Source organism: Chiloscyllium punctatum, chromosome 41 (assembly GCF_047496795.1).
Source record: "Chiloscyllium punctatum isolate Juve2018m chromosome 41, sChiPun1.3, whole genome shotgun sequence".
NCBI lineage: Eukaryota > Metazoa > Chordata > Chondrichthyes > Orectolobiformes > Hemiscylliidae > Chiloscyllium > Chiloscyllium punctatum.
In genome coordinates this window covers 28,510,076-28,522,224 of record NC_092779.1, presented here as the reverse complement: position 1 = coordinate 28,522,224, position 12,149 = coordinate 28,510,076, and the positions used below count along the sequence as shown (strand labels likewise).

Sequence of the window (12,149 nt, the reverse complement as noted above, 5' to 3'; positions counted from 1 at the left end):
ATTTAAAGATCCTGACAGCCACTTTAACAGCTGCTGTCTATGTATGAGATAGGTGTGATAAGGTGCAGACAGAGTAGAGTGCCATTTGCGGTGGGTGCCAGTTGGGTATAGGGTGGGGTGTTGGGGAAGGATGCCAAATGGGTAGAGATAGTCTGTCCAGCAAGTTGGGTGCCAGGAAAATAAGGTGACAGCTATGTAGGGAGTAGGGTTCCAGATTTATGATGCTAGGTGGGAATGGGGTAGGGTGCCAAGTGGGCAAGGTGCTATCGTGCAAGGTGAGGGGTGGGGGCTTGTGTCTGGTAGTGGAGAAAGGAGGGTCATGAGGTGCTGATGAAGGAAAGGGGATGCCTAAGTAAGTGAGGGAGAGGGTTGGGTGTGGAACGGGGGACGTTACTGCTGAGCGGGGGACACAGGGTCAGGTGGTGTGCGGGGAATGGGGTAAATAAGGTCTGGTGGGTGGGGAAATGGGGTTGGTTAAAGAGAAGGAGGAAAGAGGTGTCAGGTCCTTGGAGGAAAGAGGGGGTTGTTAGGTCAGGACCTGGAGATCAAAAAGGGAGGAGTGGTGGTGGAGGGGAAGGTGTAGTCAGAGGGTGGTGAGAAGTAAATATAGGGTCAGGTAAATAGTTACCCAGGAGCTCTGCTGTGTATTTGGCGGTCTAACTGTTCCTGAATGACTATTTATCTAATTTCATCAGAAGCCTCTGAATTATCAGATTTTAAATGGAAAATTTCAGATGGTCCCAGGTGTAGGGGATTGTTGATTGGAATCTTCAACTTTCCAGGCAATTCCTTCGGAGTCAGCTACAATGGGGATTCCACAAGCTCCCTATGCTGGAGCAATTACTGTCTGGCCATCAAAAAATCCAGGCACAAAATTTTATGTGTAACTGGATCTGCATCCTCTACTGCACTATAGCTCAGTGATTAGCACTGTTGCCTCACAGCACCAGGGACCCGGGTTCAATTCCATCCTTGGGTGGGCATCCATGTGGCATTTGCCCATTTCCCCGTGCCGGTGTGGGTTCCTTCTGGATGCTCTGGATTCCCCCCACAGTCCAAAGATGTGCAGGTTAAGTGGATTGTCCATGCTAAATTGACCTTGGTGTCCAGGAATGTGCAGGCTAAGTGGATTAGCCCTAGGAAATACAGGGTTACAGGGCTAGGGTCAGGGAGTGACTCTGTGTGAGATGCTCTTCGGAGAGTCGGGGTGCACTCAATGGGCTGAATGGCCTGCTTCCACACTGTAGGGATTATATGATTCATTTAATCTGGATTGATCCCCTAGTTTGATACTAGTGGTCGAATAGTGGACATGCCAGACCATACAGATTATGGTTGAATACAGTTCTGCTACTGCTGATGGACCAGAGAGTTGCTGCAGTTCTGTCCCAGTTAAAATAATGGTAGTGCACACAACCCAACCGAGGGTGTTGGTAATACACATCACTAACTTTTCTGGCAGGCAGAATGTCTTGTGCGCGAGATAAAAAGTTTCAAAAGCAAGTACCTTTACTTTAGCATTACTCAATTTCTGTACAACCAAGTGACTATAAGTAATACATAAAAATGCATGTCTCCTATTCTGAAAACGTTAAGGGAAAATGCCCTCTCAGCTTTGGGTTTCCCGATCTCTTCCTGTGATTGCCTCAGAGCTTCCTCCTCAGTCGTTTTCTGGCTCAGGTTACATGACTTTGCTCCAGTCTGCAACCACTTATCATTTCCGCCACCTTCAGCTGGGAGCTTGAACTGAAAGCGTAAAATATGGGCAAGGAGTTAAAACAGCCCAGACTGCACTCTGGCAGTGCCATCTGCATTGATCTGGTCAGACTAGTATGTTGATGCTAACTTGGCTGAGGTAAAATCAGAGTTTTATTGTTTATGTGATAGTCCTGGTTCATCTTCATATTTCCAGCCCCATTGGAAACAATGTAAACCATGGAGGAAATATGGTTTGTGATGTGGTAAAATTTTAAGTAAACCTCAGTGTACTCCATTGGGCAAGAAAGGACAAAAACAGCAAAATAGAAGGAAGTGCAGCAGCAGGATTGCTTCTACCATGCCCAATGAGGAGGCAGGAAACTGAGGGGTTAACAGAAAGATCTCCCAGCTTGAGGGGACTTAACTGAGACGGAGCTCTCTGAATGTGTGTGTGCAGCAGCTGATGTGGAGGGAAAAGAGACTTCTGCTGAGTTCAAGCAACTGTCATGAAAATTCACTCAAAAGTTTGAATCTCATGTCAGCCTTTGTAATGTGGCGGGATAGAAGGAAGTAACTGGCGGTCGCTGGGAAACTAAAGTTCATGGTGGGGAATTACTGGTGGATTGTGCTCACCTGATCATTGTCCCAAGCTGAGTTTGGACAGGATCAAAGAGGAAAATCCGGCTCTTAATATCATTCAGTCTTTATTACACAGGATAATAAATAAAGATTGCTCAATGGAATCAAGCACATATTCCATCTCATTCCATTGCTCATATTTCCAATGAAAATATTCTGCTCAATTATTTTAATATAATCCAGAAGTACAACTTTATTGATATAACTTAATTAGTTAATTTAATATGAAATAACTAACTTAATTATTTGCTTTATTCCTTTCTGGTAATAGCATGTCAATCACCTTCACTAGAGCCAGTTGTCTGGTGATTATCACATTGATGTTTGTGGGAGTTTACTGTGTACAAATTGGATACCGTACTTCCTACATTGCAACAGTAACTGCAAGTGGACTTCATTGGCTGTGAAGCACTTATGAATGTTTGCTGCATCAGGAAAAGTGTGACATAAATGCAATTCATTCTTTCTTCAACTTCCATTTTAGATCTGTGTATGCTGAATCTCGATGAAGGACAGTGCTACAACTATAACCTAAAATGGCACTTCGATAAAATGTTACGAGCCTGCAAGAGGTTTTGGTACGGCGGCTGTGGAGGAAACCAGAACAGATTTGACACCCGTGAGGAGTGCGAAGCCTTGTGCCTAAAATCAGCCTTCTAAATGCTGGTCATTTCAGATATACAGACTTGACACAAACATAACATTTCAGTGTGCCATACCACTTCCCAACTATGTATAGAATACCTCATTTACACTGATACATCATATTTATACCTTTTAAACATTCCTTTTTCTTAATAATTAAGAATCTGAACTATAAGTTTACACTGTCTCTCAATGCTGGACAGCCCTGGCAAAAAAATAGCCGCCAATAGCTAGTAACTACCAACACCCAACATCCTGAGGAAAAAAAATAAAATGTATATTTTTCTTTCTGTGAATGTTTTTTTACACAAACGAAATAGAGAAGAAAGATGGCAGCAGGGTCATCCAGAAGTAATGACAGAATATCATATGGATTGCAAGGATTTTATTTAAAAAACAATTAAAATCAAATTAAAGCATGAGAGAAGTGAGAAGTCAATGTCCTCAGTTATTTCCCATTCTCAGCTCTTCCTTTGGCCTGGAAGAATTTTAGACTGTAATTGCTGGAGGAACTGTGAGCACAGCAGAGGACTTCTGAGGTTAGTGTCTCTGGCTACTGCTTGAGATCATCAGCCCAAGATCCTAAATGCTTTCCGTTTCCCAAGAAAGAGGAAAGATGATTCAAAAACAAAGCCTGTACGTGCATGAGAATTTTTTTTTTCCCTGTCCTGAAAAAATATGTTAGTGCCTGCATTTGGCAGGTGTCTACCTCTGGGTCACTGACCAAGCAAGCATAACATTGACACTAGGCAAAGTCCACTTTTACCCCATTTAAATATTGATGCTAAGCTGAAAGGTTTAGTATATGCAGATCCAAATGGCACTGGGAAATTGCAAGCAGTTCAGTTCAAGGAGAGACCTAAGTCTCTGTAGTGCTGATCCCTTATGAGACGGATCAAAGATAATTGGTCCTATTCTCTATTCAGCAGTAAGTTCTTTAAATATCAAAAAAAATTGTAATAATGTGGCAAGTAGTTAGGCAGTTTTATTTCCTGCTTTTATCAATTGAGTAATAAAGAATTGTTTTTTATGCAGTTGGCTACTTTGTATTAAAAAAGCTCCAAAGTGATATCTGAATATCTGCTGGTTACAAGCAAAGAGGTAGAAATTAGATATTGGTTCATATTGAGCAATTCATATTGGAATCTATTATGTATCGTAGTATCAATGCAAGTTGCATGTAAAATCCTTGTTAAAATTAAATGCCCCACACATCTTTTTGGTGATAATTGCCATTCATTGTCATTTCAGCTTCCTGCCATAATTTAAGTTTGAGACCAGAATCTTCCAGAAGTTTAATTTCTTTTGTGTAAATTTTGTTTCTGTTAAATATATATTGGTTTTCATTTGCTGACATGCTTAATTTAATATTAAAGGAGTAGTGGTGCAAATATTTCAGAAGTGACTTTATTTTACGCTGTTTACAGAGATTTTGTTCACAGCATAGCCCTGTTTCAAGTACAAAATATACTGGAGGATGAGTTACATATTTAGCAAAGTTCAACCCTATACGGATGTAAAAGAAATGGGGTCCTTGTTCAAAAGTCACTGGAAGCTAACATGCAGATGCAGCAAGCAATTCAGAATGCAAACGTCAAGTTAATCTTTATCACAAGTCGGTTTCAGTACTAAAGCAAAGAAATCTCAACTCAGTTTGTATAAAACAGTGGTGAGACCGTACCTGGGGTCCCATGTACGGTTCTGCTCCCCTTGCCTGAGAAGGATATGCTTGACATAGAGGGACTACAGCAGAGATTCATTAGACTGATTCCTAGTTTGGTGGGACTGTCCCATAGGGAGAGCATGAGGAAACTTAGCCTGTCTTCTCTAGAGTTTAGAAGAATTAAAGGTGACCTCTTGGAGATATATACATTCTTTAAAGGGGTAAATAGAGTTGATGCAGAAAGGACATGCCTCCCCTTCCCACCCTACCCTCAGCTCTGAGGGACAGTCTCAGAAAAACGGCTAACCATTTAGTTGAGGAGGAGCATCTTTACTCAAACGATGGTGAATCTTTAGAATTTTTTACAGCAGACATCTTTGGGAACTCATTCATTAAGTTAGCTCGAGAGAAATGGATAGATTTCTGGTTACTAATTACATGAGGGATGTTATGATAGCTTGCGGATGTGGCATTGAGGTGGATGTTTAGGCACAATCTAAAATGGCGGAGAAGACTGAAGTGACTTCAGGGACAGAGTTTTCCATTTCCGGGGTCATACCCATGTATCTAGGATCTGCAGGCTCCCAATGTACATCTCCAGTCTGCTCTGCTCCAATGAATATTTGGCTATTGGAATATTAGATTACTGAATTAGATTAGATTAGATTACTTACAGGCCCTTCGACCCAACAAGTCCACACTGACCCTCCAAAGAGCAACCCACCCAGACCCATTCCTGTACATTTACCCCTTCACCTAACACTACTGGCAATTTAACATGGCCAATTCACCTAACCTGCACATTTTTGGACTGTGAGAGGAAACCGGAGCACCCGAAGGAAACCCACACAGACACAGGGAGAATGTACAAACTCCACACAGTTGTCTGAAGTGGGAATTGAACCCGGGTCTCTGGCGCTGTGTGGCAGCAGTGCTAACCACTGTGCCACCATGCCACGCCCAATTTTTTTTACACCCTCCCTCCCCGGTTGCTATGGGTTACACAGAGAGATGGCACTCGGCCTCATTCTTTCTGTTTTTTCATCCTCCTCTCTCACTCCCCCCAGTTCATCACATTGAAAATCATCCCACCAGACCCCCCCCTTCCCTTTGGATAGGAACACTGTCCAATTTCTCACCCCTTAAGAAATACTCTCCATGTTTGTTCCTTTCACCAAAGTGAATAACCTCATACTTATCCATTTCATATTCCATCTGACATTTATAGCCTTCTCGCTCATCCCTGTCTAAATCCCTTTGCATTGCCCTCAAAACTCTCACTCTCACTAAGTTTTTTTTTATCCTAAATCACTGATGTTTGTTTTGAAAAGCTGAGGCTCAAGCACTGGTCCGTACAATATCCCTCTTGTCACAGTCCACTGACCTGAGAAAGACCCAGTTATGGCTGCCCTTCACTTTCTGCCTGTCAACCCAATCCTCAATCCAATCTTACATTTCATCCCATATACTTTCATTTTGTTTACAAAATGTAATACTTGTTTTTAAGGGAAATATTATTTTTCTGTGCTCAGGGTAGGGAATACAGTTATTTGTATGTCACTTTGTATTACCTAACCTAGTCAATGATTCTTGTGGTGCTACTAGACTCAGTAACGAGATGACTTCAGTGTAATGCCAATTTGATGATGTGAAATCTACGGTTCTTTGATATAATAACATTTATTTGTCTTGTAATATAAAGTGCACTTATAAACTCAATTCTGTTTTTGTTTGTATGGAAAATCATCTGCGCCTTGCACTTAAAATGTGATGCAAGAGGGTCATCATGAATGGCCATAATGGATTGACGCAGATGTCAATGAGAAAAAAACCTTATTTACATAAACTGCTGGGGTGCAAGTGCAATTTATCCAGAAAACCTTAGCAGTAATGGAGAAGAGATTTTTCTTTTGGAAGTAGGAAGTCTCTTGCCCAGCCCAGACCTCAAAAGTGAGGACTATCAATATGAAGGTCAATGCTGTACCCCTGCAACAACTTCGTATGTGACATTGGAGCCCGTTCCATGCGCAAACTCCCAGCTTATGGAACTCCTGCCTCTATCCTAGTTGTATCTTGCTTTATAAAGGGAGGACAGAGATAATACACCTTAGAAATTATTCATTCTGTGGTGCTATCTCTATCTTATATACATTAATTGCAATGAATGTGCATTATCGGAAATAAGATAGGAAATGCCAACTGGTCCTTTAATTTGCCCTTTTTGCTTTTACATTTCTATGTAACAAGGCAAAGATAATGAATCCCATTCATTATGATTTCCCCAATAACTTTTTATGAGATCCCTCCATTTTTTTGCCAGAGCCAGTTTGATATCTGAGAGTTCAGATTTGTAGCCTATAATCTTGGTTCAAGACCTGGCACCTGTTATAACTCCACAGAAGCCAGTATCCCATCATCAAGTCACCCTTTATTTACACGGGGAGAGTCCTTGACATTGTCAGCTGACTCTGAAGGAGCTGGATCAGTGTGAACAGGATGTCTGTCACTGTTGCTCTTATCTGTCAGCCAGGACTCCCTGATTGGCACAGATTAACAGGACTAGACAGTGTAAAAAACATGAAGGATATTTCTGATGACCAAGGATCATAGTTAAAGGATAGGTCATTTAGGTAGTTTAAGAAAGGCCATTCAGGATGAGGAGAAATTTCTTTATCCAGGGAGTAATGAGTCTAAGGAATTCTCCGTCACAGAAAGCGATTGAGGCCAAAATATTGAATGTTTTCGAGAAGCAGTCAGATATACCTCTTGGGTGTAAAGGGATCAAAGGGTATAGGGTAAAAATGGGAACAGGGTATGGAGTCAAATTATCAGCCATGATCATAATGAATTGCAAAGGCAGCCTGAGAAGGGACGAATACCTATTTGCTATGTTTCTATTTTCTTGGAAAATGTGCATGCTCGTCCAGAGACTGTCAGACAAACAGTGTGACAAATCACAGATAGAAGAGGGGTTAAGGGAAATGGTGTTGGGATAGAAATAGGCATCATCAGCATATATATGAAATCTGGCATTTTGTTTTGTATGATGTCTCAATGAGGCCGTCATGAAAAGCTAAAGCTAACATTATTGGAGTGGAAATAGAAACTCTTGCAGGTATTGTTTTAAACTATAAGAATGAAACAAATATAGTAATTGCTGGCTAAACTCAGCAGGTCTGACAGCATCTTTGGGACACAGGGTTCAACACATTATAACTGCTGCCAGGTCTGCTGAGTTTTTCCAGCAGTTTCAGTTTTGTTTCAGATCTGCAGTATTCACAGTTCTTTTGTTTTATTTAACTAATTAAGAATGGAGACAATGAACCAGTCCCACAAAGCTGGACAATGAAAGCAAGGCTGAAAATGAGGTTGGTATAGTCAGTCACATCAAAGACTTGCCCTGCAGATGAATTTAGATTGAGTTTTGATTTGCAATTTCTTCAGCTGGTCACATGTAAACAAATATAACATGAAAAACAGTACACTTCTACTAAACAATGGATACTGTTAGGAAGTAGTTGCCAATTTACACTTGTATTAATTGCATTGTAAAGCCCAGAGATGCAAGTTGCACAGAGACCTGACAGACGTAAAGACAAACTATGTAAACAGTTCTTCATATTTCATCAAAGCTGGAAGATGAACAATTCAAGAATCAATTTGAGTCAAGAATCATGCAGCATGGAAACAGACCCTTAGGTTCAACCAGTCCACACTGACCATGTTCTCAAACTAAACTAGTCCCAATTGCTTGCATTTGGCCTATATCCCTCCAAACTTTTCCTATTCATGTACTTATCCAAATGTTTTTTAAATGCTCTAACTGTACCAACATTCACCGCTTGCTCGAGCAGTTCATTTCACACACGAACCACATTCCATGTTTAAAAGAATTGACACTCGTTCTTTTTGAAACTTTCTCCCCTCACCTTAAAAATATGCTCCCTCATTTTGAACTCCTCCACCCTCGGTAAAAGCCTTGCTATATACCCGATCTATTTCAATTTCCTGTAGTTAGAACTAATCCCTTGGGAATACATCTTAGTTTCTTGTTAAGTTCAGAAACTTGATTAATGGTTTCTGTTAACCTGAGTTCATCAGGCAGGTCAACTGAAGAACTTTGAGTAATTTGATTAAATCTTTAATTCCTGTGACAGCCCCAGGATCAGTGGAACTCAAGTATAAGTGCACTTGCCCCAAATGGACCATGCCTATCCTTTACTTTTAAACTGTGCCTGTTTCTCCCACAAGAGGAAACTTTCAATATTTACCCTTGCTGGAAAATTAAAAATGAATCACTTTAACTAAAAAAGGACAATGGGTATGCTAAGTGCGGGAAATAGGTGAACAATCTCTCAGAATTTGCATTTGATTTTTTTCAAACTGCTGTTGACCAAGCTGAAGAGAAGCCATGGGACCTAGGTGTCTGTGGGTGTGAATGTTGGATTTGGATCTGCAGGCAAATTGACACAGGGCAGTAGGAATGATTGCCTTACACACTCCTCCCCCAACATTCCCAAGACCTCTCAAAGAAAGCTGCAAACCCTGTTTGTGGTTTGATATCTGGCCAGAAAACAACCTCATTGCAAACAGAGAATTTTATCTGGAAGATTTCAACACAGTAACAGTGATTTTTAGCGAAAGGGGTTCACCAGTCATTACTGTAAACTGACTGCGTCAGAGAGAACCAAAGCAGTTGATGCAATCAAGTGAATCTTTATTTTATCTGTATTTTACTTAGCCATTTGTGCATTTTCAGTCTTTTTACCTGGATGCCGTTTCGCAATAAAATTAATTTCTTACATGTTAAACTCAGAAACAAATGTCTGAGTCTTAATTCTTACAAGCTGCAGACGGTCAAGTATACACTGTGTTGGTAATCTAGCATCCTCTTAAAATTAATAGAAAAGCCTCTTGAAATCAAATGATGAGTGGGGAAAGAGAAAAAGAAATCACAACTAGCACTCCATGCCTGATCATAACAGATAATCGGAAGCTACGGTTCAAGATTTGAACCCATAGGCTAAGGAGAGGATTTGGCGGTAGAAATTAAATTAATCTCTAGACATAATTTAAAAATGTCAGTGCAGGTTTTTCTCTTGTGTGTGTGTTTTGTGATATCATCTGTTAATCAAAAGGTCCACTTGCAAAGCGAACGTGTTTTTAGGACTGAAATAACTTGAAATAGTTGAAACGAACTGTTCCTTTATGAAGTGAAGAACGAGGCCAGAGAATTACAGACAGAGGTCTGAGCAAAAGTGATCAAAACTGAAATTCATAAGCTTGAAGCTGATAATCTTGAAACTGAATTGATGCAGCTAATTCTAGAACAGAAGAGACTACAGCCACACCGCCATGGTAAGGAAAGCGAGAGATAGGGGAAGAAACAAGAAAGAATATTTGAAATGAACAAAGCAGAGGCAAGAATGGAAGAAAGCGACAGATTCCCAGTTAAAGCATCTCAAAATATGTGAGGCCTCCAGTGAAGAAACTGCTAAAGGGGGAAATGACCGTAGCGATGGGGTTCTTAATGTTCTATCATTTTAATCCAAACTGGGTGAGGGAGAGTGGAAGCATTTTTTAAAAAGTCTTATTTGAAGAGCTTGCAAATCAGTACAATAGCCAGCAGAGAACTGGTCCCTGCCAACATAAACCAACTGACAAAGAAAGAACATAAACACATAAGAAATAGGAGCAGGAGTAGGCCATCTAGCCTACTCTGCATTCATAGAATCCCTACAGTGTGGAAACAGGCCATTTGGCCCAACAAATCCACAGCAACCTTCCAAAGTGAGTCCCACCCAAACCTACACATCCCTGTACACTATGGGCAATTTAGCATGGCCATTTCACCTAACCTGCACATCTTTGGAGTGTGGGAGGAAACCCACACCGCAACAGGGAGAATGTGCAACCTCCACACAGCCACCCAAGGCTGGAATCAAACCCAAGCCCCTGGTACTGTGAGGCAGCAGTGCCAACCACTGAACTACCGTGATTTTTTCATGGACTCAGCTCCACTTACCCACCCTTCGTTCCTTTACTGTTCAAAATTATCATTGCTTAAAAACTTTCAATGAAGTGGTCTGAAGTGGCTTCCCTGGGCAGAAAATTCTACAGATTCATAGCCCTCTGGGAGAAGGAGGTCCTCCTTAATTCTCCTCCCCCTTATTTTAAGGCTATGCCTCCTAATTCTAGTTTCACCCACCAGTGGAAGCAACCTTCCTGCTTCTAATCTATTCCCCACATAATTTTATATGTTTCTACAAGATCCTCCCTCAGTCTTCTAAATTCCAATGGGTATAGTTCCTCATAAACATATTGCCTCATAAACAGCCTTACTAGCCCCCTATACAATTGCAGCATAACCTCCCTGTTTTTAAATTCCATCCCTCTAGCAATGAAGGACAATATTTTAACAGTCATCTTAAGTACCTGCTGCACCTGCAAACCAACCTTTTGTGATGCATACACCAGGACACCTAGGTCCCTCTGCACAGCAGCATGCTGCAATTTTTCACCATTTACATAATAGTCCATTTTGCTGCTATTCCATCTAAAATGAATGACCTCACATTTACCAACATTGTACTCCATCTGCACACCCTTGCCCACACACTTAACCGATCTATATCCCTCTGCAGATTTTCAGTATCCTCTGCACACATCCATACTTTGTCTTTTCAGTGTCCTCTATCACTCATTTTAGTGTCATTTACAAGCTTTAACACACTATTCTTGGCCCCCAACTCTAAATCATCTATGTAAATTGTAAACAATTGCAGTCTCAACACTGATCGTTGAAGCACACCACCAGACACTGATCTGCAACCAGAAAAACACACATTTATCCCCACTTTTTGTTTTCTGCTGGTTAACCAATCCTCTATCCATGCTATTACCCATAACACTGTACACTTTTATCTTATGCAGCAGCCTTTTGTGCAGCACCCTGCCAAATGCCTCCTGGAAATCCAAGTACACCGCAATCGGAATGCAAAGTACTGGGCTAATGGTAAGATTCTTGTGAGTGCAGAGGAGCAGAGAGATCTCGGTGTCCATGTACACAGATCCCTGAATGTTGCCACCCAGATTGATAGGATTGTTAAAAAGGCATACAGTGTTTTGGCCTTTATTAATAGAGGGATTGTGTTCTGGAACTAGGAGGTTATGCTGCAGCTGTACAAAGCTCTGGTACGGCCACACTTGGAGTATTGTTGGAAAAGTGCAGCAAGTCAGGCAGCATCCAAGGAGCAGGAGAATCGACATTTCTGGCATAAGCCCTTCTTCAGCCCTTTTTCAGCTCTGATCTCCAGCATCTGCAGTCCTCACTTTCTCCTTGGAGTATTGTGTACAGTTCTGGTCACCGCATTATAAGAAGGATGTGGAAGCTTTGGAAAGGGTGCAGAGGACAGTTACTAGGATGTTGCCTGGTATGGAAGGAATGTCTTACAAGGAAAGGTTGAGGGCCTTGAGGCTGTTCTCATTAGAGAGAAGAAGGTTG

The 12,149-nt window shown here is 41.3% G+C and overlaps 1 protein-coding gene across 3 annotated transcripts in view; it reads left to right on the top strand.

Moving 5' to 3' along the window:
- The window catches only part of LOC140464959 (collagen alpha-6(VI) chain-like), a 141,132-nt gene extending 136,759 nt beyond the window's left edge, over positions 1-4,373 (top strand). For all 3 annotated transcript variants that reach the window (XM_072560632.1, XM_072560631.1, XM_072560630.1), the window contains exon 39: positions 2,822-4,373. In XM_072560632.1, coding sequence (XP_072416733.1) covers positions 2,822-2,997 — 176 coding nt within the window. In that variant the 3' untranslated portion in view covers positions 2,998-4,373. The remainder of the gene's footprint in view (positions 1-2,821) is intronic.
- The last annotated feature ends 7,776 nt before the right edge of the window (positions 4,374-12,149 follow it).